A 26987-nucleotide genomic window follows, 5' to 3' on the forward strand; every position below is an offset into this window, starting at 1 on the left:
GCTTGATTGAATTCTTGATGATAAAAATCTTGATGATAGAGTTGGAAGCTCAATACCAAAACACTCATGCGTTTGAGAAACAGCTCAACCGCGATGGGCTGCGTCGCCATCTTCGCTAGTGCCAACCTCCCACTGCCGCTCCACAGTGATACCATCCCCCTTTAAGTCCTTCAAGCTCCTCGATGCTGCTGTACGGTCAGATACAACCAAGGTATCCCTTACCGGCATGACAGGGCGGAGCTGGATCTCCGACGCATCATCCTGAAGCTCCTCAAAGTCCCGACTCTCGCTGCGCTTGCTGCCCTTCTTATAGCTTTCCGTCTTTGGCTTCACGTTGGCATAACTCGACCCTTTCTGCGATGAGCTGAATACGCTTCCGAACAACGGCCGAAGGAAGGGCACACAGGCGAGCGCCAGAGCGACAGATGGCTCCAGCCCCGACAAAAGCGTCGCAACAGCACCGCTGTGCGTCATATCGGCAAATTGGAGATCGGGCAGCGTGGCCTGTCGATAGATTGTGATGGCGCACGTGGCAAAGCCGACGCTGAACATGCTGATGATGACAACCTTCTTGCGCGTGGGCATCTGCAGGTTGTAGAGCACTGGGAGTGGCAGGGCAAGCATAGTGACCTCGACGAGAATGTTGATGACCCCCAGTGCCATGTAATACATGGGCTGATTGCCACACTTGCCGCCGGGGATCGTCTGGTCCCAATTCATGGCGAATGGGCGGCAAACGAGGACGCCGCCGAGGATACCGCCGGTGTTCCAGAGGATGATGAAGACTGCGAGTATTTTGCATGGGAGTATTACGCGGCGTACGGGGAAAATGCTCATGTACATGAGGAGGACCGAGAGCTTCGTAAAACAGGTCGTTGCGTTCCAAAGCAGTGCAAACACCATGATGCACTGGCAGCGTCAGTAAGATAGGGGAAAATCGACATTGAGAGGCTGCAAACCTTGAAAAAGACTGTAAGGACGTCTGGACCAAAGCGCATGGCAATGTCCTGGACATGGAATCCAAATCCTCCATGCACAACCATGATGAAGACATCGGCATGTAGTGCGGTATTGAAGAACTGCAAACATGAACAGTGAGCTGGATGCAATATAGCAAGCATTTTCTTTTCAAAGAAATTCCGTGTCAATACTGACCAGTGCTACAAGAATGCAAGCATCACTGGCGTTGAGTGCCTTTTTCGATTTCTTCTTGGCGATGAGTCGAAGAGCCACCATGAAGCTGGTTATAAGCAGGCAGAATGTTGAAGCGGCTATCAGACCTCTCTGCTTTCCGTTTTCTATTGGTATCGGGGACTCAAGCGCCATAGGCATGCTCTCAGCAGTCGCCATGATGACTGCGACCAGTGACAACGGAGTGCTGCTTCGTCAGGCTGACCAGCATGGTAGAAAGACTCTCCTTTAAGGCAGCTGATGTGCTCGTTTCGACGAAATGTTCAAAGAGGGATTGAAAAGTGTATGAACCATGTAGGCATAGACGCAAAGACACCTGTATATACCAGAAAACTCACGTACTCCGTCATGTTTTACACTTTTCTCATATTCTACAGCGGGAAGACGAAGGGACAAGGTCCGCCACGGTTAGCTATCCATTCAAGCGGCTCCGATTTGGCTCTCGTGCAGACTCGACCCAAAGTTCCTAGATGTGGATGCCCAAGAAAAGGCCCCGCCTGCTCGGTAACGAAGGGGCCACCTTAGCATCCCGATTGTGCGGGCATGACAGAGTCATGATGGGGCCAGTAATCCGAATTCCCGAGTTAGGGTCAAGAGAAGGAGCAAATGCAACGAAGTGGTACGAGTGAAACCACCAGGTATGTTTGCTATCGCACCAAGATCGCCACTTGGCAGCCTCCTCGTAGCTAGCAGCAACCAGGGTTAACACGGGCAAGACGGGGTACCGTTTGACAGGCAGGGAAGCATTGGCTATGAACAGGGGCCCAAATACCTCGGGATCAGACGTTTTCTTCCTCTACGAAAGATGGCTCTTGGTTTTATTCCCGTGTATCTCCCACATCGCCTTCTGTGACGTTGCTGTTGGTAGCCCCTGAATGCTTTTGCCTGGTCTCACTCGAACCGCTACATCGATCCGCGCACAGCACACAGACGCTCACTTGTTATTGACAACTATCAACCAAGAAATTATTTTTATAAGCTCGTCCGAAGCATGGGATCATTACTTAAGGATCATGAGAAGGTGGCTATCGTTACCGGCTCAACTGTATGTACTTCCTAGGACATTTGTGGTGTTCACCCAGTCCGAGCGGTTCTGAAACACAGAAAAGTCTCTGATCTGACGGTCCTTCAGAGCGGTATTGGCTTGGCAGTAGCCAAACACCTGCACGATAATGGTTACAGAGTAGTCATAACCGGTCGGCGACCCGAAGGACAAGCAACAGCAGCATCAATCGATCCAACAGGCAGAACAGTCATCTTCGTTCGGACCGATGTTGCCTCGTACGCATTGCAAGCCAACCTAGTCAAAGTGGTTTGGGATACATGGGGGCGCTTGGATATTTTCATCGCCAACGCTGGTGGTGTCGATGAAGACTCAAAATACAACTTTCGTCGCCGCGATGCATCGATTGAAGACATCCCGCCGGAGCCCAATACGACTTGCACCGACACACACTTCAAGGGCGTTATATATGGCACGACGCTTGCGACACATTTTATGCGCCATAATGAAACGCCAGGCGGCAAAATTATCATCACGGGTAGCATGATTGGGCTTCACACGGGCTCGACGTTCCCAGAGTACAGCTCGGCCAAGGCAGCTGTACACCATTGGACTCGCACAATGGCAGCACCTCTCAAGCTCAAGGAAAATATCACTATCAACTGCGTTATGCCTGGAGCAGTCGATACGCCGGCTATGCCGAACTTCTCCGAAGCGTTTCAACCAGAGCAGTGAGCTAGCTTCCTTAATGTTTGTTCTGCATCTGAAGTCAATGGCGCTAACGGGTTGGGTAGTTTGACACTGATGCCCGCATTAATTGAGGCCTACGATGTCTTCATCAAGGATGAATCTAACGAAAAGACGGGGCAGCTAGTTGAGGTTGCGCACGACAAGCACTTTTACTACGATCTTCCAGAGTATAAAGGTGGCGATGTGTCGTATCGCAACACGCTGGCATTCGAGCCGTGGTTTTCCTACATCCACGGAGAGAAGAGCGGTCTCAAGGATGCACTGGAGGGACCTCCCAGTAAGCCTTTGACTCGACTTTCGTAACATCGCTATCACCTCGACGAGTCGATAGCTTTTGCTGCGCGGCCAAGCTTCGGGATTTGAAGGAGACAGGAATCACACCACGGAACAAAATACGAAAAGAGCATCTCACGGGAAATATTTTTACTCTTGGTGGCTTGGGACCTACTGACGCTTGCATGATGAAGGTTGCATTGCTGTGCGTTCATGTCGTGCTGACCCACGGCCAAGTTTCATGCGGTGGAGAAGAACCTCACGGTGTCAGGCTCCCGGAGAGATTATCTTCACTTTGGGCCCGCTTCCGCAGGATACCTCGGCGCAGGGCCGTGCCGAGCCGGCACAAATGGCCCGAGCTAGTGTAATGTTCCTGGGATCGAGGCGCTGAACAATAGCCATACAATTCACTACAGTTATAATTCAAAACTTCCAACAAGAACTGTCTTGATCAGTAACATCTTGATGTCTTTTCGGTTTCACAAGGTAATCGGCTCTATCGACGAGACAGGCAGCGCAACAGTGGAGCGATCATGCGGTGTTTTGCCAGGTGGGTCGACTGGGACAGAGGGTGACTTTTCCGGCCGGTGGCAGCCAAGCGCTCCAATGCTTGTCTGGCGGAATCCACCATATCCCTGGTTTTCGACTCTGGACATGCATTGGCCACCAACGTACGATACAGTCGGTGGAAGGCTTGGAAGCCCACTCTTTCTGTCTCTTTCAAAAAGTTGCTCCTTAGTTCCAGTTGTCCGGGAATCGCGTGAAGGTTGACAATGCATAATGTGACGGATAGGGGTAGAACGTGGATCGCCAGCTGCAGCAGCCTTCGATCTTCCTCGTGTACCATTGGATTTCATGTAGAGATCCTTCCATGTTTCTGAAATCCTCACTTTGCATAACTGTCAGTTGGACTACATATGTTTCCAAAACTTTCCAAGATCTTGTTCTCACAAACCATATCCCAAGCATAACAACATCCATCATGTCAACCAAGATCCTTGCCGTAACCGGCGCCACAGGCATCCAAGGTGGAGGCGTCATCAACGTCATGAAGAACGCATCCAACTGGAGAGTTCGTGCCATTACACGAAACCCCAAGAGTGACGCAGCAAAAAAACTTGCTAGCGAGGGTATCGAGGTAGTTCAGGCCAGCTTTGATGACGAAGAGTCTCTCGTCAAGGCGTTCGAGGGCGTTTCCGCGATCTATGCAGTCACAAACTGGTGGGAGCATCTCTTCAGTGGCAAGACGCAGGATGAGGCCGGAATACTCGAGGAAGAACAGGGCATGAAAATAGCCAGGGCTGCTGCCAGAACGCCCTCTCTTGAGCACTATCTGTGGTCCACCACGCCCAGCGCAAAGCGCGTTTTCAAGGGCGAACTGGTGACGCCGCATATGGACTACAAGGCCAATGTCGATGAGCGGATTCAAAAGGAGCTCCCTGGGCTTGCGGCGAAAACTACTTACCTCTACTTTGGTTATTATCCACAGAACCTTGTCTGGTACCCCATGCTCAAGCCCACTGAGTTTGTGAGTCGCGATCTTTTGTCGCTGTCTAGGAATGACATGCAACAGCTGTGAGCAATAGATTGCTAACTACAAGTAGCCTCCTGGATCTGGTACCTACGTCCAGATTATCCCGTCGCGCCCAGATGCGAAGGTCCTGCTGTCAGGTGACATGACCGTGACGCCTGGCCTTTGGACAAGACAGGTCCTGGCCAAGGGTGCCGCGACTTTTGGAAAGTACACCAACGTCGCTTTGGAGAAGTGGACATTCCAACAAATGAACGAAGTCTGGGGCGAGATCACCGGGAAGCGTGCTGTCTACGTGCCGTGCTCCGCTGAGTCCTGGGAGACGCTTTGGGGTCCCACGGGCAAGGAGCTAGCTTTGCAATTCAAGTTCGGGGAAATGTGCGACCCCTGGGAGGAGAAGGACGGTCTATTTCTGGGCCCCTCAGACTTGGATATCAATCCAATGGAGGTTCCTGGCTTCAGAGAAACCATTACTGGGCTCAAGCACATGTTCGTAAACTGATTCAAGGCAAAATGATCGTTCACTCGAAGAGTCATAAACTTTTTGAACGCCAGCTCTCGGGTTCGCTTTTTGTTCGTCAGGGTGACTGAAAAAGGGCAAAATAGGCGACGCAATCTTTTGAGGGCTTCATATTTGAGTAGAAGATGGCTGCATTGTCTTCTTCTTTTTACCAATGTTGTCAATCATGATCAAGGGTCCGGCAAATGCTGTTGTTCGTGTGTGAAAACCATGCAAAGTCTGGCGGACGGCGGACGGCGGACGAGAAACAATTGTGATCAGGTCATGAATTCGTTAAAAAAGCTCAAGCTCCCACTCTCCATGCAGAGGAGTCATTCTCTTCTTAGTGCATCTAGTACCAGCCGGAGACCTAAAGGCCGTTGCTCTTGCAGCTGAACACCCCTCCTACTGTCCCAGCTTCAAACTGATCAATGATGCCCTGAACACTCACATAGGTGCCCAAAGTGAGATACAAGAAGCCAGTCAAAATGATGACAGCGTTGAGCGCCACGGAAAGCTTGTCCAAAATCTTTCGGCGCGGCACGCCATGCTTGATATCGGCGTTTCGCATGCGGAAGTAGGCCAGGCCCCAGAAGATGAAGCCGAACCAGCAATTGAAGAGCGACGACATGACGGAGAGCACTCGGACCAGTCAGATCCTCCGAAAGCACGACAGAGGGGACGATTGACTTACAGGAGGAGAAGAAGGGGATGACCTCCGCGATAATGAAGGAGAGCACCCAGCTTCCGAGAAGGACCAGCCCCCAGTAGAACCAGCCCTTGAAGGTGTGCTCCGTGAGATGTTTCGACTGGTGGAACATGCGGAAGAAGATGAAGCGTCCGGTGACGGAGGCGTAGAGGCAGCCGACGAAAATGATCGTTGGAATCATGAACGAGTATGACACCTTCTTGTACACGTTCTCCAGCACGCCAAAGGCCGGCGCTACCATGTACTGGTTGCCGGTGTAAGCATAAATGACGGAGCCCACGATGCTGAAGGTGACAATCTCAGCGCAAGTGCAGGCCCAAAGGGCCTTGGGGAAATCGCTAGGACCTGTGTTAGAAAAGGCTCCATAGGCTTGTACCTCGAGTCGACATACCGAGGGTCGCGCATCTCAGCGATGAAGCTGGGCAAGGTCGTCTGCCCGATGAAAGTGTAGCTCATGTTCATGAAGGCCGACATGCCGGTGACGAGAGTCGTCGTGGAAGGCGTCCAAGCCGAGACGATCGGCTCGCCCAACTCGGGATAGCCTGCAGGCTTGCCCTGAGCCCCAGCAAAAGCCGTCGCCAGGATGACGGAAATAAAGGTGAAGAATGCCGAGGCGAATCCAAGAGTGGAGAGCATGTTGAAGGTGCGAGGCAGGGAGCCAAGCCAGCTGATCACCGTGACAGCGACGGCAAACGCGACTGTGCGGCAAGCGTGGATAGTGTCGGCCTCAGTCATGGTGTTGAGATAGATGCCGCCGACGAGCACGTGCAGGGCCTGGATGAAGGTGTTGTTGAGAGCGAACATGATGGCGGTCCACCACCAAGCCCACTTCTTGTTCCAGAAGATCATTTGTCCGACGTCGCAGACGTCGCGCACTTCGGGGTGTCTCAGGCAGAACTCCCACAGCACCAGACTCGTGTAGAGCACCAAGCTCGCGACGACGGCTGTCAGGATGAGGCCGGGGACTAAACCGAGGAGGCTGTAGGACCAGGGAAAGCTCATGATGGAGAGAACGATGTACTCGGAAAAGAGAAGACCAGCCGTCTTTTGCCACGAGCAAGTCCTGTACTTGATGCCATTACCTTCCTCTGCGTCAACTTGCTTTCCCATGATCTCGGCGGCGGAACCGACATCACTGTCGCCCTCTTGGTGATTCGGCAGCAAGTGGGCAGCAACCGGCTCAATACGAGGCCCAATGACAACGTTTGGGCCGCCGAACGCGGACGCGAGCCACGAGGACTGCTTTGGTGCGTTTGTGCTGTCCCGCTCCGGGTCTGAGTCGGACGTCGTCTTCAATTTCGTCTCCATGATGGAAGTCGGTCGTTCAATAACAGCGGACAGTATCGCACTTGGAAGATCGGGTACCTTGAGGGGGCAGAGGAAGAAACGAAATCTGCAACAAGAGCTTTCCCAGATTGCGAATCAGGCTCTGGGCCCAGGTTGGTTTTAAGGTCTCCGTGGAAGAGGATCCCGTGCAACGTCACCACGACCGTTGCTCATTCGAAGGGGACGTCTGCAGCGATCTTGACTGGAAGCGGTTCGACTGGTAAAAAGCTTGGGTGGGGCGCTGGAGAGGAAACATCCTCCTGCACCCTGTCGTTCATTCCAACGGTTGCGCCAGAGAGCGAGGCAAAATTTATGCTTAATCCGCGTGGTCAAAGGGCGCCCGCCGACAGATGCCGTCGCTTCTGTTCACATGTCTCGCTTGCAAGCAAACAGCACGCACAATGAAGCACTCGCCAGCGTGTCAGTTAACTCCATGTGCCCTTCCTACTTCCATGAAGCTTCTCGATAGCAACGAATCTCCAACACGAGGCTCTTCAACTGTCGAGGCTCGCTCATTTCGAGCACCCCTGAAAGCGAAGAGGTGTGGCCTAGACCCAGCATGGAATAGGGACCATCAGGAGCCAAGTACAGACAAGCTCACGCCCCACCTTGGCGCCAATTCCTTGGCCGATCTAGGCATTGCGTGATGTCAGCACCGAGCACGTCATGGGTTCCAGAGATGGAGGATCTGGATTGCGCATCTTCTCGCCAATGGTATCGATTGTTCGGACTAATGGACGCGGCATCTCTTGAACGACTACCGACGTTTCACGTCCGACGCAGAATACTGACGTCGATGGCTGTCAAGCTTGCAGCTTGGCCGTGGGTTAAACGCCTACACTCTACCCGTCACAGGCTGCCTGACAGGGCCCCCATGTCGATGGTGAGGCGAAGGGGGAAGAAGATAGGTACGCTGTATACTTCATCGACTTCCATTGTTCGACACACCCTCAATTCTCCCAGGCGAGGACTCTTTTGGGTGTTGCTGGATCAGAACATCGAGAAAGCCGCATGGCACACGAAATCTGCGTCACCCAGCGGGGTACCTCGCTGCATGCGGTAGAGGGTGAACTCCGTCCCATTGGAGCTGCGTCAGACGACTGAGCTTAACGCTGACAATCGCCCTCTCAACCCAACCCCGCATCTCCGGACTCCTACACATTCCGGTGTAGCCATCCAACCTTCTGGAGCACGAATGCAACTGTAAACCTCAAACGAACATGAGCTCTACCACTGTAGCAATCGCTGGTGGCACCGGAAATCTTGGCTACAAGATTGTCCAGGCGCTGCTATCAGACCAACTCCGCCCGCGCTTCCGCGAGCTGGTCGTCTTGGCTCGCAACGAATCAGAGAAAACCGCCAGCCTCAGATCAAAAGGAGCGACGGTTAGGCTGTATTCCGAAGGCAACCTCAAGTCTGCCCTCGAAGGGGTCAATGTCTTGATCAACACGTGAGTCCCACCGCGCAATCAAACATGCTTGTAGATACTGATTGGGCGCCAGAGTCGGTGCGACAGGCCACCATTTCAAAGAGCAGCTGCTCCGCGCCCTGCCGCAATCCTCCGTGAAGCTCTACTTCCCATCCGAGTTTGGGGTTGATCACTACGTGCACGACTTTGCGCACGACGAGTGGGATGCCAAGAAGAACCACATACGCCTGGCCGAGGAGCTGATCCCTGAGATACGCGTTTGCCGCGTCTTCCCCGGCCTCTTTCTGGAAGACTCGATCGGGCCCTGGTTTGGCTTCCACACAAAGCTGAACAGGTACGAGGCCGTGGGCAGCCCGGACGAGGCGACGTCCTACACGAGCATGCACGACGTGGGACGTGCCCTCGCTGCTCTGGCGGTGTTGCCTCCCGCTGAAGTTCCTGAGAAGGTGCACCTCGCTGGCGACACCAAATCAGTCGCAGAGATTGCCAGGATTATGGAGGAGGCGAGTGAGGACCAGAAGCCGATCGAGGTTTCGACCGTTGATTTGAACCCCTACAAGGCCAATCTTTTAGCCAACCCAGAGCCGACGCCTGAAAAATACCTACGTTTCTTGATGGGAGAGGGTCTTATTAAACACACTGCCGGTGGTCTTGGGAACGACAATTCGATTATCGAAGGGGATGGGGGCTTTGGAAAGTGGAAGTCGTTGAAAGATTTGGCTCTTGAAACCAAAGGTAAGCCTTGGGCTGACTATTAATAAGGAATCAACAATTAGCATCCGAAATGACGAAATGATTCGTAGAATGTACTCTTCAAGGCTCAAGATTTTGATGCTGCCAAGGATTGAGGCGATATCATGCCGGTACAGCATTTCTTACACTTTGCCCCATTGGCGCGAGTGCGTGGGGGAAGAAGCATTCCTCATTCGTCCAGACGCGGGGGTAAGTCACCTCAGCCTGGCCTTCATGAGCAACGAGCTGAAGAAGCTGAAGTGACCCCGCTTCTGGCATGTTTCTTGTGAATGTTTGATTGCACATCTGAGGCTACACAAATATACGGTTTGTCTTCTTCTGTAGGCCGTTTGAAGCGGCCTTGGCGCTGGTATGGGCCATGGGGCTAATGAATAAACTGCGAGAGCGCCTGGCTTCGGCGTCAAAGCTAACCCAGGCGCCGTCGTCAAACTCAAAGACCACGAGGCCCTGGATTACCCCCGGGAAAACCACGACAGCCGAAACAAACGTTGAAAGACCACTCATCTCAAAGAATAGGGAACATCCAGCACTCGAGGAGGATCACAAGTATCTCGAACCATCAGCTCTACCAACTGATCTGACCACACAAAATGGGCCCGATACTCCTCGCGACTCGCGTTCTCTTTGGAAGCAAGCATACGACAAGCTTCGGGAGGAAGAAAGTGGCCTCGTGTTAGACTTTCAGACACTCGCAGCTCAAGAAGTTCAGCGACGAAATCAGCCACCAAGATTGCTGGGAGATCCGGCGCAAGACCAAGATCCGACACACCACGATGTCCAAAGGCTGTGCCAAGACGGCAAGCAACGAATGGAAGATGCAGAGATTAGGTTCAAGCTCAGGAACAAGGATCATAAAGTCGGTGAAATATTCGACAAGGGCATTCGCGTTATAGCCTGGGGTAAAGATCTGGTGTCCACAGCGCTGGGCAAGACGGCGTCTTTCGAAGTCTCCATTGTTTGGGCTGCCACCATCTTGGTCCTTCCCTTGCTGGAGAACGTCCAGAAGGCTAAAGAAATGAATGACAGCGGCTTCATCTACGTCACTGGGACTCTGAAGTACTTCCTGGCTCTTGAGCCAGAGTTTCGGAAAAGCCACGGTTCGTGCTCACAAGAGCTCGTTGATGCTGCCGAAGAGAGCATCGTAGAGCTGTACAAAGCCATACTCTCCTTTCAGCTCCGGTCAGCCTTACGGTTCAATCGGCGCAAGCTGAAGAATAAGTTCAGAGATGCTTTCGACTATGACGGCTGGGAGACCATGCTGCAGAGGGTGAAGGACGCCGAAAGCCTTGTCGCAGAGCGATGGCGACCCCTCCAGCGCACAGCCAGTGAGGATTATCTACGTCAATTGAAAGAAGAGACTGCCGCGAGCCTCGAAGTCACGAATTCCATAATGCTGGATATTTCTGCAGCGTTCCATAATCATGCAGAATCCACGCGTGAAATGGCTGCTACTTTACAGCGCCTTGAGTCACGAGCACTGTCCCTGGAAGAACAGGAGCACCTCCAGGTCTTGCGGCCCCATGACAATTCCCAAGATCTGTCATACGAAAGCGCAAAAGAACGCACCGAGAACAGAGTTCCAGGAACATGCAACTGGCTTCTTGAGGAGGAGAAATATCAAGACTGGCTGCGGAAGGCTCATGGGCTATTGGTGGTTTCAGCAGACCCCGGCTGCGGCAAGTCTGTTCTGGCCAAGCACCTCATCGACGAGCGACTTCTCGAAGACGCCAACGAGGCAACAATATGCTACTTCTTTTTTAAGGAGGACGATCAGGATAGGCTCCCTCTGGCACTGTGTGCTCTACTGCATCAGCTGCTGAGTCGGAAGCCCAGTTTGATAAAGAGGCACCTGGCGCACGAGCACGCGAAGAATGGCAATAGCCTACAGAACAACACGACTGTGCTCTGGAGTATCTTGGAGGCTAGCCTCAGAGACTCGGATACAGGTCCAGTTATTATTGTTCTGGACGGACTGGACGAATGCCGACAGGCAGACTTTCAAGTATTGGCTAGGAGCGTCAACCACCTACTCGCCGCTAAGAAACATTCTCACGCCACCACTCGATGGCTCTTCACCACCCGTCCATATCAAAACATCACAAACATGATTGCGGCACCTTGTATCCGCGTGTTTGGTGAAGAGAAGTCGACCACCATTCGGCAAGAAGTCAAGATGGTGATTCAGTACAAGGTCCGCGATCCCAAACTTCAGAGAATCATACCCAAAACACTGCTCTCGCGACTTGAGGAGAGGCTCCTCAGTGTCGAGAACCCAACATATCTTTGGGCTGCATTGACGTTCAGCTTTGTCGAGACTAGTCACTTCAAAAAGACTATCAGGGGCTTGGAAGATGCGATTGAGGATCTACCGCGCAGTATCAATGACGCCTACTCAAAGATCCTGAGTCGAACTGATGAAAGCTTACAGCCAATCATACGAAAAGCCTTCACCATTATCTTGGGAGCAGCAGCTCCTTTGACGATAGCGGAGATGAATGTTGCGATGAACCTGGACGAAGGCGTCAACGATCTTGACGATTTGGACATGGAGGACGAACAAGCGTTCAAGAGAAGCTTGAGGGAGATAAGTGGGCTTTTTATCATCACACACAACGATCGTGTCTATTTTCTACACCAGACGGTGCGGGAGTTCTTCCAATCTTCGGATACCAAAATGCCGACGGCCAACCTTTCCACGCAGTGGCAACACTCATTCAGTCCCAGATTGTCCAATAGCTTCATGGCACGCATTTGTCTTCGGTATAATTGGCTATATAATAACGATCCACATCTCCCTAGCTATGAGATTAACGGATATCATGTCTCGAAACATTTGGTATGCCAAACTGTCTATAAGATGACTGGCTACAGAGTGGGGGACACAATTCAAGACGTTGATGACTGGATAGAAAGACACCCTCACATGGCTTTCCATCGCTATGCAATCACCAACACAACAAAACACCTGGAAGGAAACTTTGGCGAGGACGAGTTGGATCTCATCGTCAAACTTCTGACATGCAAAAGCAAAGGCTGGCCAAGTTCCGCATTCCAAGATGAGCTACCTTCTACCCTACCTACATATGACTTTGCTCTTTTGCTGGCAACGCGATCGCAGTTGGTAGGGGTTGTGCGTCTTCTAGTCACTCAGCCGCAGGTCAACATCGAATGCTGCAATGGGCACGGCCGCACGGCGCTTTGTTTGGCTGGAACAGCTCGCATGCGACGGTTACTGCTCAAGAGTGGTGCAAATCCTCACCCCCCTACGGGCGACGTGATCGCACTGCCGATATGGTATGCTGTTCGACGCGGCAAATTTGGCTACTTGGACTATCTACTTTCAAAGGCGAAAAGTCCGGCTGCGAAGCACGACATGTTGAAGATCGTGCTCGAAACGGCGCTCTCGGATTACCCACGACAGCGCGGCATGGCATTGGGCTCAATACATTGGGGCGCCGACGTCAACGCTCTCAATAATCATGGGTCGACGCTCCTTCATCACTATGCGACCAGAGGGTATGTGGAGTGTGTCAAGTTCTTGTTGGATCTAGGTGCCGATGCCACAGTATCGAGCCGCAACGGACAGACGCCGCTCGAATCAGTTGTGCACAGGTTGGAGGAGGAAAAGGATTGTTTTATCGAAGATGAACTCAGGGAAATCATGACCTTGCTTGAATTTGAAAAAGTGGCGGAAATGAGCGAGGAGTACCGGCAGCTGTTACAAGGGGACATGATTCACGAGGGTGACTCTGATTTCGAACAGATTGATGGTCCTGACTCAGACGAAGATGATCTTTTCAAATGAAGAGAGTTTCTCGGACAAGCATGGATTAGCAAAGACAGGTATTTCCTTGTCTTCAGTGCTGATGGCTTAGCCTTCATCCTCACTATTCGCGTCACTTTTTAATTCTCCGCGGCGACTAGCTTTAGCCTTGAACAGGTTCAATACCGATAAATTCCGCAATACAGGCAAATGGCTAGCTAGTAAGTCAAGTTCACCATTACGGTCTTGGGCTCCGTGAACATGCGAAGTGCGTTGATCGCGTTCTCACGACCAGAGCCGCTCTCCTTGCTGCCACCAAAAGGCGCCGTCAGGAAGCAAAGACTGACACAATTGATGCCGACCATGCCGCTGTCGATATCAGACGCCACGCGCATCGCCTTGTTAATGTCCTGCGTGAAGACGCCAGCCATCAGTCCAAAGTTGGTATCGTTTGCCTTGGCCACAATCTCTTCTTCCGTCTCGAAACGGTTGAGTATGGCGACAGGCCCAAAGATCTCCTCGCGACAAAGCTCGGCGTCTTGTGCAACATTCTCGAACACGGTCGGCTGTACGTAGTAACCCTTCTCACCAACGCGGCCGCCTCCGACGAGCAGCGTCCCCTGACCCTGCTGCCCGCGCTCGATGAAGCCTCGAACACGGTCGAACTGTGCCTGATCAACCAGTGGGCCAATGATAGTTCCCTCTTCGTTGGGATCTCCGACACCGCGAGCCTTCTCCTCCATGGCCGCCTTGTACGCCGCGGCGAACTTGTCGTAAATGCCCGCCTGTACGTACACTCGGCTTGCCGCAAAGCAGACCTGTCCCGTGTTGGCCGTGATAGCGTTCGCGCACCACGACACGGCGTTGTCGAGGTTGCAGTCGTCGAAGACTACGGCAGGGCTTTTCCCGCCGAGCTCGAGCGTGACGCGCTTGAGGTTGCTCTTGGCAGCCATCTCCTGGATCTTGCGGCCCGTTGAGGTAGACCCCGTGAAACTGACCTTGCGTACGCGCATGTGGCTCGCTAGGAGGGCGCCCGTACTGCCGTCGCCAGAAATAACTTGGAAGACGCCAGGTGGAAAACCAGCTTCTTTGATGAGGGTTCCCAGGGCTAGGGCGGCGAACGGGGTCTTCTCGGAAGGCTTGAGGATGAAGCAGTTGCCTGTTGCCAGGGCCGGGCCCGCCTTCATGCCGACGTTGCCCAAGGGGCCGTTCCAGGGGATGATGCCGCAGGTGACGCCGAGCGGCTCGTTGCGTACAATCTTCATGAAGCCGTCTTCCTGGGGATACGTCTCACCGGGGAACTTGTCTGTCCAGCCAGCAAAGTAACGGAAACCTTCGCATGCGAGATTAATTTCAAAAGAACCGAAAGACCCAAAGGGAGCTCCGAGGGTCAGGCGCGTCAGCTCAGCCAGGGCAAGCCCGTTCTGGTTGAGGAGGTCTGCGAACTTGTTCATGATGTCTCGGCGTGTGTTAGGGGGTGTCTTCTTCCAAATTGGGAACGCGGCTTCGGCAGCTGCCACTGCCGCATCGACGTCTGCCTCGCCAGCGAGAGCAACATCATCGGCGACTGCGGAACCGTCTATAGGGTTGTGCAGTGACAGCTTCTTGTTGTTCTTTGACTCGACATACTTCGAGAAGTCAGAAATTGCCTGCAAAAAAGAGGATGTGATATACCTCGTTGTTGATGAAGAGCTTCTTGGGAAGGTTCCCTTTGCTCCAATCGAAGGAGGATGGGAGGTTCTTCGAAGCCTCTTTCAAACCAGGTCCTAATGAAGTCATGATGTGATCACTGCCGGCTTTAGGTACAAATATGAGAAGAAGGATTCAAATGAACACGACCAGGACGGCTTGGTATCAGAAGCTTGCAGAACAGACGTAGGTTATTAATTAATTAATGGCGTCGGCGAAGTTCAAGCAGCAGGTTTTCTTAACTCCGGAGTTGTCTTGTAACGGCCAACACTTGATCTGCTCCAAGCTGCTTAGATATACCAACCCAAGCGATCCCCTCTCGTCGAAACGGGCCACCTGCTTGACTTCCGAGCACAGGATGCATGCCAAATGGCGGAGGTTATTGATTTCCACTCGAGTCAGGGACTTGGAGAAAGTTGGGGGCGATGACTCGTCCGGCTCCTCCCCCGCAATGCTACGAGTACAGCCCCTGGACAACACGAACAATGCCGCCCACACAGCCAACGATCCCGCTGCAGGTCGTTCTGCTGCATGACCAACTGACTCTTACCTAGGTAATGTGGGTATGTATCGATGGATAAATGGCGGGGTCCTCGACGGACCCGAGCTCGAGAGGGAGTAGAGATCCGGCGAGACGCCACCACACGCTTGATGCCTCTCGAAAGCTTCCGGATTGGTTGGGTAACCTCTAGCGAGTGCTAGTGACCCTTTGTTCTGGGTGATGAGATGTCACAGGTCCATATCTGGGGTATAGGAATAGATACAAACGGACTTGCAAAGCAAACATCTTACCACGTCTTTGGATGAGAGCTTCCGGACTTTTGGCCCTCCAAATGTCTGTTAATGTAAATTTGAGAACAGAACTCATTGCCGGGGATTTTGGTCTCTGCCCGATAACAAGAATTCAAATACAATTCCCCGTGAAGGTTAAACTAAGTTTGATCTTGTACTTCTCTATTGACTCGGACTGTTGGATCACACACGCAGGCACGTCAGCTGGCACACTTTTATCTCACAGCCATGTCATCTATTCCCAAAACCATGAAGGCCGGTCAATGGGACCCGGTACGTCACGCACATTCCATGTCGGTTCTCGTCCACTAACGCGACCCAGCACCAAAAGAAGGTCGTCATCAACGAGATTCCCGTCCCCGAACCCGGCCCCGACGAATTCCTTGTCAAGATACGCTCCGCCTCTCTCTGCCATAGCGACCTCCTCGCCATCCGCGACGCCCAGGACATCGTGACGCTCGGCCACGAAGGCGTCGGCCACATTGTGCAGTTCCACGCGTCCGCTGAGAACCAGGGTTTCGCACTCGGCGACGCCGTGGGCTTTCTCTACATCCGCGGGTGCTGCTTCACATGCGCCGGCTGCCAGGTGCACAACCTCCACTGCGAGACGGGCAAGCAGCTCCTGCAGGGGTTCGTCGTTGACGGCTTCTTCGCCGAGTACGCCCTCGTTGACCGGCGCAACGCCGTCGTGCTGGACGAGGCGAAGTGGGATATGGACGCCGCGAGCGCCGTCTTCTGCGCCGGCATCACGGCGTTCCACTCTGTCGACAGCTGCGCCCTGCAACCGGGCGACTGGTTCGGCGTGGTCGGGTGCGGCGGCCTCGGGCAGCTGGCGACGCAGTACGCGAAGGCCATGGGGCTGCGTGTTGTGGGTATCGACGTTGCCGATGCGAACCTCGAGGAGACGAAGAGGCAGGGCGCCGAGGCCGTCTTCAACTCGCGGTCAAACGCAGATTGGGCGCAAGACGTCAAGACGCTGACGGGGGGAGGTGTTCGTGCTGTTGCCGTGTACACGAATGCGGCGCCGGCGTTTGCGTCTGCGCCAACGTGCCTGGCGCTCGGGGGCACGCTGATGATTATTGGAGTGTCGAAGGAGCCGCTGCAGGTCAATGTCATGGATCTGCTGCTGGGTAACTATCAGATCAAGGCTGACAGCACCTCTATTCCACAGAGGATGGGCAAGGCTGTCAAGTTCACGGAGGAGCATGGCATCATGCCGGTGGTAGAGATCCGAAAGGGGCTTGAGGAGCTGCCTGCGATGGTGCAGGACATGGAGGAGGGCAAGGTGACGAAGCGACAAGGTATCACATTCAAATGAAAGCATCTGAGAGGAGCGAACTTGGTGTAATTTTCAATCAATATTCTTACAGCCAAAATGCATACATGCAGTCACCTGAAAATTGGGTATCATTGTGAAAGTGTTCGATGAATGGTGTGGCTAGTACATGATACCCGACCCGCTTTGCACACGACGGACTGTGGTCGTTGAAACTGTGTGTTCACGCATGACAGACTATTCTGATTGGTAAAGCCCTTGCAGAGCTGCAGTCACCACATCTGGATTCAAAGACGGGACATCCTCCCTGCCGACAATCTGGCACCGCCGTCCACTGCCACCTCGACGCCGTTTCTGAAACTCGTCAGCAAGCTGCGCATGGTTCAGAATTCTGTAGGGTACTCACACATATTTGCCAGCCGGAGAGCAGAGGAACACAGCAACACCGGCTATGTCGTCGGCCTCGCCCAGTCTTCCCAATGGATTATCCTTGCTTAATTCGTCGATGCCGCCCAGATTACTAATGAGACCTGACGCCAGCTTTGACGGGAAAAAGCCGGGCGCAATGATATTTGAGGTGATGTTGCGTCGTCCCAGCTCGACGGCCAAGTTGCGGCCCAAGTGCTACTTTGTCAGTCTCCCACTGTTTAGCAGAGCGTTCGGCATGCAGACTACTTACGTTGGCTGCCGCCTTTGAGACGGAATACATGATTGTACCATGCTCGCCGACATGTGGCACGTTGCTCCCAGCTGTTGAGCTGATGGTGAGTACGCGCGCCGGGTCCTCCCGCGAAGCAGCCTGCTGCAGCAAGGGGAGGAATCTGTGGACACTGATCAGCACGGTCTGTGACTCCGGAGACGAAGGCAGCTTACTTTTGCGCTAGCTCAAAGACGCCTCTCACATTGAGATCCAAGATCTTGACGGAGCTGCTCGGCGGCGCATCCTCGAACTTCGAACCCCAGGCGGCACCAGCATTGCACACCAGAATGTTCAGGCCTTTGCTCCCAACAATGCTCTTGACCTCGCCCACAAGGCGTTCGATATCCTTGGTGTCGGCCACGTTCGCCGCAAGGCCAATGGCCTTTCCGCGGATTTGGGGCAGCTTGTTCAGCTTCTCGACTGCTTGTGTGATGCCCTGCTCCCCTTCGAGCTTGCGGGCGGTGATGATGACGTGGGAGCAGCCAGCAAGAAGGAAGGCGGTGGCCATGTGCAGGCCAAGGCCGCGGGAGCCGCCGGTGACGACAGCCGTTCGGCCCTCGAGAGAAAATGCATTGCTGAAGTTCTTGAGCTCGGACATGATGACCTATGGGCGGTGTCGCAATGGACAATGAGGGTGTGACCGAATAGCGAGGCGCAGACAGCTGGGTGTCGAGTGGTTGAGACAGATACGACCAGGCACAGCACCTGGCTGAGTGCCAGAGGGGCACCTGCCTTATCTCTATGGGTACCTCGACGCGCACCTCGGCAAAGAAAAAAAGAGAGACAGCACCAACAAGGGCTGCGGGCAATGGACACTGGCGGCCGGAAACTGGGGAAATATCGGGGTAGCTCCCCACTTCCTGGGATCCACCACGACCAGCAGTTACCCCGCAAGACCCCGGCAGCTCCTGCCGAGGGTCGATACGGTCATTTCTGAGAAGGAGCTGGGATCAGTTGCCGCGAGGCCACTTTATCACATCATGATCTCGATTGAAGATGCTTGCTGCTTGGATGTTTGAACACGTTCGCATCTTGGCCTCCATGATTGTATTGCGGCCATCTTTCATTACACGTCTCAGCACTCGGTAGATCTCTCGAAAGCGGCAGCTGCCTGTCTCATCGCAACACAGCAGTCATGGTTTTCACATCACCCTTTCCGTCACTGGACATACCCAAGACAAACCTCCTCACATATCTCTTCCCCGAGGACCAACTCCCACAAGAAGACCCCCTGTGGCTTGACTGCAAAGATGACAGGATCAACCTGTCTCCCAAAGAGCTCGTCGAATGGGTCAAGCGGCTGTCGTTCGGACTCGAGAGGATCGGCGTCAAGCGCGGCGACGTGGTCCTGATTTGCACACCCAACCAAATCTTCGTTCCCGTCGCCTACCTAGGAATCGTCGGTGCCGGCTGCATCTTCAGTGGCGCCAACCCAGCTTATACGGTTTCTGAGCTCGTCCACCAGCTCAATAACACGACAGCCAAAGTCGTTCTCGCCCACCCAGACCACCTCGATCACGTCCTCGCAGCCGCCCAAAAGGCTAATCTGCCTAAAAACCGCATCTTCCAGTTTTCCGACACAGAAGCGGCCACCCGTCATGGCATTCCTGACTGGCGTGCCCTTCTCGGCACCCCCTCCGAAGTCGAGACGTACCGCTGGCCCGATCTCACACCGTCCGAGTCTGAAACGACCGTCGCCACAATCAACTACAGCTCCGGTACGACCGGCCTCCCAAAGGGCGTCTGCGTCTCCCACCATAATCTCATCGCCAACGTTGAGCAGACAATCGTCATGCGCTACGCCCATAAGCCGTACCCCTTTGCCTCGCGCCCCGCCGAGCGCTGGATCGGCTTCCTCCCCCTCTACCACGCCTACGGCCAGCTCTACACCATTCTCATGGCCATTCGGCTGCGCGTGCCCGTCTACGTGATGCGCGAGTTCCGCTACGAGGACTTCCTCGCCGCCATCGGCCGCTATCGCATCACGAGCCTGCAGGTGGCGCCGCCCATCCTTGTCATGCTGTCGAAGCGCCGCGAGACGGCGCGCTACGATCTCAGCAGCGTCCGCGACGTGCTCTGCGGTGCGGCGCCACTGTCGCGCGAGCTGCAGAACGAGTGCCAGCGCCGCTTTGGCGTCCAGATCAACCAGGGCTGGGGCATGACCGAGGTGACCTGCGGGGCGCTGCACGTGCCGGGCGGTATCCGTGACGACACGGGGAGCGTCGGCCAACTCGACCCCAACTGCGAGATGCGGCTCGTCGACGACGACGGGCGCGAGGTTGGTGTCGGGCTGCCCGGGGAGATGGTCGTTCGAGGGCCCAACGTCTGTCTAGGCTACTGGCGGAACGAGGCCGCGACCAAGGAGTGTATCGACAGCGAGGGCTGGCTGAAGACGGGGGACATTGCCGTCTGCGACAAGAAAGGGTTTTTCTGGATCGTCGACCGAAAGAAGGTATGCTGCTGTCCTTTTTTGTTCTTTATCTCCCTGCCAGGCTCTTCTGTCAAAAGCAACTTCTTCCAAACAACGAAGCTGACGAAAACAGGAACTCATCAAGGTCAATGCGCTGCAGGTAGCGCCGGCTGAGCTGGAGGCCGTTCTTCTCGAGAACGAGCATATTGCAGATGCGGCGGCGGTAGGCATCACGGTGTAGGTATTCCCCAAGGACGAGGTACAAGTGGCCTTGAACTCTGAACTGACGAACCTAGCAACGGGGAGGAGAAGCCGAGAGCCTACGTCGCCATGCAGGAGGATTCAAAGGGCAAGGTCACGCCGGCGGACGTTGCGGAATGGATCACGACGCGCGTGGCCAAGCACAAGCGGTTGACTGGTGGGGTCGTGTTCGTGGAGGAGGTGCCCAAGCTGGCAAGCGGCAAGATTCAGCGCAAGACAATGCGCGAGTGGGCCAAGAGGGATGCGACGGCGATTGAGGCCGCCAGCCAACAAGAGAGGGCGAGGCTGTAGATACATGAGACATTACAAATGGTTGTATACGTAGTTGGCTTAAGGTGCATGGTGGCAAGATTCTGGGAATAAAGCAAAATGTGTTGCCTATGATCACTTCTGTTGCTGAATCCAATTGCTCGAAGTTGACACGTGAACATAAATCACCCTCGAACCACTCTTGAGACCTCATATTTGTATCGATATCGAAGGATGCTTGTTGGCCATCCAAAATTAGGTAGGCACCTCAAGATGAGGTTGATGAACGGTGATGAGTAAAGACGAAGGAGTGGCCCGAATGCCAAGTGAGAGGCCAGCTGCTGGCGGCTGATGGCCTCGAGCACGATCTGGCAAGGGCAAACAGTTCCGAGCCCCACCAACTCCAGAAACGCCCTGCGGTTGAGGTTTCCCGAGCCAGAATCAACAAACCAAAGGGGGGTCATGATCAAGCTTCCGACCGTCTTCGTCTCAACACCGCCCGCCAAGGCACCATCTCCTCCTCCCCGCAAACAACCCCAGACTGGCGAAGAGACACCCCTCTCAATGATTCAGCTCCACTCCAGGCTCGGTACCTTGACCCCTCGGCCGACCCCTCGGACGTTTTTCAACGGGAACAGCAAGTAGCCGTCACGCCATGTCGCTTGGAGAAACGGCTGGCCAGCCCTTGACCCTGCACCAGCACGCCTGTCTTGCTTGCCATGTCCACAGCCTGCGCCGGGCCACTCCATCCCATGAGACCGGTAGCCCGGCTGGGCGGGCCACGTTCGCTTCGCTAGCTTGGTAGTCTGGATTTCCCCAAGGCTGTCGACTGGGATTCCCATTGAGCCCACCCCCTACCCGGTCCACCGTACAACGAACATGACTGAGTCTATCGTCTGCGACCACAGACGGGCGAGTGAAGACGAGTCATGGAGCCTCCAGACTTCCTTCTGCGGTACATCCTCTATGACTCGGCCGATCCTCAACAGCTGTCCAGTCCCGTGTTTCTCTGAGCTTGCTTCCCTAGCTGCATGAAGCTACCGCCCCCAAACCCCGGTCATGCCACACCAAAGACCGACAATCATCGGCTGTCCGTCGCACAGCGCTCCTACGGGAAGTTGGTGTGCCGCACCTCGATATTCGATAGCCGGCCACGCACCTTGAGGAAGCCAACTGACAGGGGCCAGGGCCACAGTGTGCATGTCATGACGCCAGCTGCTCGGCATGCCACCTGCGCTTGACTGACCTGTTTCATACCGTCCTGTATGCTGTTATAATACCCTCTATCCTGAAGGTCTTCCTGTATCGCGGTTTCGTGTCCTGCCTTCTCTTCATTATCTGTTCTCTTGATAGTCAAGGGCCGTCCTGTCATCCTACGGTCTACTCCATCATACCCAGTGCTTCTGCATTCGACACTCGCGCCCGTTCGTCGACCACTTTCTATATCTGCAATGGCCGATCTACTGTTACCAGAGACCATGCATGCCGGTGATCGTGATGCGTCGAGGAGGCTCGATGGCCCCATCCACTCCGAAAAGCACATCCGAGTCATCTGCGTAGGCGCCGGAGCCTCGGGTCTTCTTGTGGCCTACAAGATGCAGAAACACTTTCAAAATTTCTCGCTTGCCGTATACGAAAAGAACGAAGCAGTATCGGGCACCTGGTGGGAGAACAAGTATCCTGGGTGCGCATCACTTCTTCTAATTTCACCCTGTCGAAAGAAAATGACTAACAGAATCAGTTGTGCCTGCGATGTGCCCTCTCACAACTACACATGGAGCTTCGAACCCAAGCTTGACTGGTCCGCTGTATATCCACCAGCGAAAGAGATCTTCGCGTACTTCGAAGGCTTCGCGAGGAAGTACGCCCTCTACCAATACGTCAAGCTCCAGCACCAGGTTGTCGAGTCGTCTTGGAACCACCAGGCCGGCGGGTATGACGTGAAGATCAAGGACCTTGCCACAGGTGCCATCGTCGAGGATCACTGTGATGTTCTCATCAATGCTGGCGGCATCCTCAACAACTGGAAGTGGCCTGCTATCCCTGGTCTCGACAAGTACAAAGGCGTTCTCCTCCATACCGCCAACTGGGATGAATCCGTGAGCCTCGAGGGGAAACACGTCGGCCTTATCGGCAACGGCTCGTCTGGTATCCAGGTCCTGCCTGCCATCCGCGACCAATGCAAAAAGGTCACGACATTCATCCGTGAGCCCACCTGGGTCTCTCCAGTTCAAGGCCTCGAACAGCATCGCTTCTCGGAAGAAGAGAAGCGTGAGTTTGTGGGTAACCCTGCCGCACTGCTTGAGTACCGCAAGAACATTGAATCCGGCCTCAACGGTCAATTCGGCATCTTCCTCAAGAACAACCGCATCAACCGCGACACCCACACCTACATGACCCAGCAGATGAAGGAAAAGCTCGGCGACGCCTACCTCGAGGAAAAGCTCATCCCAGACTGGAGCGTCGGGTGCCGTCGTCTGACACCCGGCGTAGACTATCTCGAGTCCCTTACCAAGCCCAACGTATCGGTTGTCTACGGCGAGATCAAATCCCTCGGCGAGCGTGGCCCCATTGGCGAAGACGGGCGTGAGCACCCCGTAGACGTCCTCATCTGTGCCACCGGCTTCGACACGTCGTTCCGTCCCCGCTTCCCCATCATCGCCCCCAGCGGCGAGAACCTCCAGGACAAGTGGTTCGGCACGCCCGAGTCGTACCTCGGCATCGGCGTCGCCGGCTTTCCCAATTACTTTAACATGCTCGGCCCCAACTGCCCCATCGGCAACGGACCCGTCCTCTCGGCCATCGAGGCCCAGGCCGACTGGATGCTCAAGGTCATTGACCGCCTGCAGAGCACAAACGCCGTGCAGATTGCGCCCAAGGAGCAGGCCGTGCGCGACTTTGTCGAGTACAAGGAGTGGTTCATGACCAAGACAGTCTGGTCCGACCCCTGCCGCTCCTGGTACAAGCCCCGCGCCGATGGGCCCGTCGTCGCCCTGTGGCCCGGCTCGACGCTGCACTACATCGAGGCCCTCAAGGAGGTCCGCTTCGATGACCTCGACATTGTCCACGCCGGCAATAGGTTTGCCTGGCTCGGTAACGGGTACTCGCAGACCGAGCTGGACAACTCTGCCGACTGGGCCTTCTACATCCGAAACCGGGATGACGACGCCCCGCTCACAACGGGCGGGAGGCGGAAGGTGCTTTCGAAGAGCGGCACGGTCAAGTCGCGCGATATTGTTGTTTTTAGTGGCAAGAGGGACGAGGCGGAGGTGCAGAAGGAGACAGCGCGATTGTAGGGTGAATGGTCCGTGGGCGAGCATTGGTTTTTGGAGTTTGGGTAGCATGTGAGCAGCGCCGCAGCTTTGTGCCTGTGGGAATCATCACCGTACAGAACTTGACATTACCTTTTTTGCTGAATATTCTGGGTTTCTGACGTGACCTTTTTTCAAGCCGTCGACTGAATAGGGATTGCTGTGGCAAATTATATATACAGACTTTAGACAGATCACTGTCGTCGCGATTGCACCGCTTCCTGCACTTGCCGTTTTTATGTGGCTCTCGACATTTGAATTGTTTGAATGGCCTATTGTCCGCAAGTAATGGTCTCCATTCACTGGAGGTCATCAGTGTAGGCGGCTGGGGGAGGGGGATGGCATTGTCTGCCGTTTCTGCTCTTTCCATTCATCCACCTCACAATCACCATCTCCATAGTTTGCAGCTCCTAGTTGAGTCTTGCGTTCGTTTTCCTTTTTGGCCAATTGATGTCAAGGCAGACTTCTGCTCGCTTCTTCTTACAAGGCAAAGACTTTGGGTAAGCTAGGTCCTCCGAAATAGCCTGGCAGCTATAACACATCTCACATCTTTGCGCAGTACTGAGAGGCACGAAGGACTCTGATCAGAAGCGGCATCAGACGCACACAAGGGATATTGCATCTTGTTTCAAACACACCATGGCAGGCTCGGACAATCACGATAACGAACGCGACCCCCAGAATGACGGCTACCGCGGAATTCGCAGCTGCAGCACTCATGCAGAGGCTCTTGCAGCCATGGAAGAAGACCTTGACAGTCGCAGAACGGGAGAGAACGCCGAGCTCAAGAGCGAGGTCGCGCTGCTGCTCAGGGACTTCTACGACAAGATCGACAAGTACGCCAAACCGCCGGCTGCTCACCGCGACATTGTCTACGTCCGGTCCATCAAAAAGGCTCTGGAGGCTGCGATCCAGTACAGGGAGGCGGGGGAGGCCTTCTCGCACCGGCTGCCGAGCTCGGCGCAGATGCTCGCTCTGCGGTATACCCACCAGTCTGGGACACTGGAGGAGGACGTGTGCGCCGTGCTCGTCGACTATCAGGTCAAATATGGTGCTCCCGTCCCGTTTCTTGGTTTCGGCTACACCGCGAAGCCTGTTCACGAGCTGCTCCTTGCCACGCCAGTGCAGCCGCCACATGTCATCGACGAGCACAAACCCTTGTCTGAACAGCAAGCCGCGCCCTTTGAGGACATGAAGGACCGGGTGGAACGTCGCGAAGAGCAGCAGTTTGAGCAGAACGACGTGGCCAGCGTGCAGAGCGAGGCACCACACGCCACGATCCCCGTCGAGGTAAACCCGAGCCTCAACTTCGGCGGCCCGGACGCAGAGTTCGACCAGATGGACTTCAACGCCTGGAACCTCCAGCGCACGATGAAGCTGAGACAGGACCTCCAGGGCCTGCGCGAGATGACGGCCGAGACGACGGCAGCCCAGCGCGCGGAGATTGACGCGCTCAAGACGGACAGGGAGGAGAATGCGCATCTCTTGTCGATCCTGCTGCGGCAGATGCAGGAATACAGGAGGGACCTGCGGGTGCTGAAGGTGCAGGTTGCGGTGCCGACGCCCCCTCGTAAGCGTGTGTCGTCAACAGATGCTCGAGCAAGAGCTGACTTTGAGTTGCAGATTCACAACATTCGAAGAAGCGTTCGGTGGATGTCATTTCCCTGGAGGATGAGACACGGAAGAAGGCCAGAACGGAGGAGTATGACGCTCAGTGGTGACATCACACCGCAACGAGGAAGTAAATACACCATCGGTTTGGTGATGACTTGTTGCTATTGTGCTGTGGCTACATGAGGTGGCTTCCCGCGGGGGTGAAGCACTGTGTGTTCAAAGTCGGTCCCAGGGGACCATGTTACCCCTTGAGACATTGTTGAGACATTGCTTTTGGGGTTCTGCTTCGAAGGAAGAAGAAAAATAAGCACACTGCAATCGCCATGTTCACTATGCATGCAGTCAGACCCGGATTCTGTGTCACTCCTAGTTGAGGTCTGTTAGCACGTCGTCACCATGTCGTCTAGGGTCCTCTCATTCTGGCAACAGATGGGGGCAGGTGCAGATTGCCCCACCACGCAGCTACACAGGCCCCACCCAATCGAGCAATTGATGATTGATTCACGACAAAAGTGTCCAACGCGACATCAGACGCGACCGCTCAAAGGCGAACCATACCTAGCACTTGCACAACCAAAAATTGCGCTGGATCCCTCTGACTGCCCTAAGAATCTTCGTCTAGATCAATCGATCGCACAGCCGCTCTCGAAACATCACAACCACCGCACAAGCGTACCTCTACCGAGACGTCGTCCCATCCGCTACCAATCATGCTGCCAACCCGGTTACAGAGACCGCTACGAGCGTGCTCGACAAACAACTCAGTTGCATTTCGATGCTATGCTACGAGAACCAAGCCGACCAGCAATACCTCTCCCTATGCGAACCTCTCTGCGTTGAAAAAGAATGCACCAACACCAACACCAACGACGGTCTCCACGCCAGCACCGGCACCGAAGCCAGCTACACTCAGGTCCTCAACCACGCCATCGAACGCGACAGTCCAGCCTGAGAAGACTACACACACAGCATCTTCAGTGAGGAGCCCAGGACAGAACTTCCCCACAGCCGTGAATCCCAAGCGCGCCGAACCACCACGGGGCCAGAAGCCCGCCCCGAAAACCCGGCCCCCTCTTGATCCGAATAGCAAGGAATACAAGAAGGAATACAATAGCCTCACGAGGAGATGGACAGCTGGGCTGATTGCCATGCCTATTCTTCTCGTGACATCTTACTACCTTTTTGACAGAAGTAAGGGTGCCCGTCTCTTGTTCTGAGAGACCCAGCTAACCACAATGACTAGTCATCCTTGGACACGAGAAGAAGGAACTGCATCGTTTCGACTCTTCCAAGAACCCAGACGAGTCACCTATCAAGTCGTTCTAGGCACAGATTTTCTTTCCTCATCTCTGAATACCCACTACTCTTCCACGGCTCTCCGCAAAACCCAGACGGGGTCTTAATCTCATGCGTCGTGATTTCACTGATCTGGATCAGCTAGATCTATCTCCCTGCCTT

The 26987-nt window shown here is 54.5% G+C and overlaps 10 protein-coding genes across 10 annotated transcripts; 6 read left to right on the forward strand and 4 right to left on the reverse strand.

Moving 5' to 3' along the window:
* Window positions 1-84: 84 nt before the first annotated feature.
* On the reverse strand, window positions 85-1350 carry D7B24_006128 (uncharacterized protein; the record flags this gene model as incomplete). The annotated part of the gene is made up of 3 exons (XM_028640267.1): window positions 85-909; window positions 960-1079; window positions 1156-1350. 3 exons carry the CDS (start codon window positions 1348-1350, stop codon window positions 85-87), a joined length of 1140 nt encoding a protein of 379 aa, XP_028495523.1.
* Window positions 1351-2182: 832 nt separating this feature from the next.
* D7B24_006129 (uncharacterized protein) lies at window positions 2183-3307 on the forward strand (the record flags this gene model as incomplete). The annotated part of the gene is made up of 4 exons (XM_028640268.1): window positions 2183-2236; window positions 2324-2925; window positions 2989-3221; window positions 3276-3307. The coding sequence occupies 4 exons, from the start codon at window positions 2183-2185 to the stop codon at window positions 3305-3307; spliced, it is 921 nt and encodes a 306-aa protein (XP_028495524.1).
* Window positions 3308-4199: 892 nt separating this feature from the next.
* D7B24_006130 (uncharacterized protein) lies at window positions 4200-5250 on the forward strand (the record flags this gene model as incomplete). Its single annotated transcript, XM_028640269.1, has 2 exons — window positions 4200-4745; window positions 4822-5250. The coding sequence occupies 2 exons, from the start codon at window positions 4200-4202 to the stop codon at window positions 5248-5250; spliced, it is 975 nt and encodes a 324-aa protein (XP_028495525.1).
* A 367-nt stretch (window positions 5251-5617) lies between these two features.
* D7B24_006131 (uncharacterized protein) lies at window positions 5618-7264 on the reverse strand (the record flags this gene model as incomplete). The annotated part of the gene is made up of 3 exons (XM_028640270.1): window positions 5618-5889; window positions 5942-6294; window positions 6348-7264. 3 exons carry the CDS (start codon window positions 7262-7264, stop codon window positions 5618-5620), a joined length of 1542 nt encoding a protein of 513 aa, XP_028495526.1.
* Window positions 7265-8502: 1238 nt separating this feature from the next.
* D7B24_006132 (uncharacterized protein) lies at window positions 8503-13269 on the forward strand (the record flags this gene model as incomplete). Its single annotated transcript, XM_028640271.1, has 4 exons — window positions 8503-8732; window positions 8785-9446; window positions 9705-9729; window positions 9789-13269. The coding sequence occupies 4 exons, from the start codon at window positions 8503-8505 to the stop codon at window positions 13267-13269; spliced, it is 4398 nt and encodes a 1465-aa protein (XP_028495527.1).
* A 176-nt stretch (window positions 13270-13445) lies between these two features.
* Window positions 13446-15006, reverse strand: D7B24_006133 (uncharacterized protein; the record flags this gene model as incomplete). The annotated part of the gene is made up of 2 exons (XM_028640272.1): window positions 13446-14855; window positions 14902-15006. 2 exons carry the CDS (start codon window positions 15004-15006, stop codon window positions 13446-13448), a joined length of 1515 nt encoding a protein of 504 aa, XP_028495528.1.
* A 930-nt stretch (window positions 15007-15936) lies between these two features.
* Window positions 15937-17026, forward strand: D7B24_006134 (uncharacterized protein; the record flags this gene model as incomplete). Its single annotated transcript, XM_028640273.1, has 2 exons — window positions 15937-15981; window positions 16031-17026. The coding sequence occupies 2 exons, from the start codon at window positions 15937-15939 to the stop codon at window positions 17024-17026; spliced, it is 1041 nt and encodes a 346-aa protein (XP_028495529.1).
* Window positions 17027-17271: 245 nt separating this feature from the next.
* Window positions 17272-18282, reverse strand: D7B24_006135 (uncharacterized protein; the record flags this gene model as incomplete). The annotated part of the gene is made up of 4 exons (XM_028640274.1): window positions 17272-17338; window positions 17391-17608; window positions 17664-17805; window positions 17858-18282. The coding sequence occupies 4 exons, from the start codon at window positions 18280-18282 to the stop codon at window positions 17272-17274; spliced, it is 852 nt and encodes a 283-aa protein (XP_028495530.1).
* Window positions 18283-18819: 537 nt separating this feature from the next.
* D7B24_006136 (uncharacterized protein) lies at window positions 18820-20646 on the forward strand (the record flags this gene model as incomplete). The annotated part of the gene is made up of 3 exons (XM_028640275.1): window positions 18820-20136; window positions 20228-20331; window positions 20391-20646. The coding sequence occupies 3 exons, from the start codon at window positions 18820-18822 to the stop codon at window positions 20644-20646; spliced, it is 1677 nt and encodes a 558-aa protein (XP_028495531.1).
* Window positions 20647-22055: 1409 nt separating this feature from the next.
* D7B24_006137 (uncharacterized protein) lies at window positions 22056-26855 on the forward strand (the record flags this gene model as incomplete). Its single annotated transcript, XM_028640276.1, has 6 exons — window positions 22056-22288; window positions 22346-23896; window positions 24378-24415; window positions 24475-25564; window positions 26443-26720; window positions 26773-26855. The coding sequence occupies 6 exons, from the start codon at window positions 22056-22058 to the stop codon at window positions 26853-26855; spliced, it is 3273 nt and encodes a 1090-aa protein (XP_028495532.1).
* Window positions 26856-26987: the final 132 nt, after the last annotated feature.

The sequence above is a fragment of the Verticillium nonalfalfae genome (genome assembly GCF_003724135.2).
Source record: "Verticillium nonalfalfae strain VnAa140/NRRL 66861 chromosome Unknown scaffold_41, whole genome shotgun sequence".
Classification (NCBI taxonomy): Eukaryota; Fungi; Ascomycota; class Sordariomycetes; order Glomerellales; family Plectosphaerellaceae; genus Verticillium; species Verticillium nonalfalfae.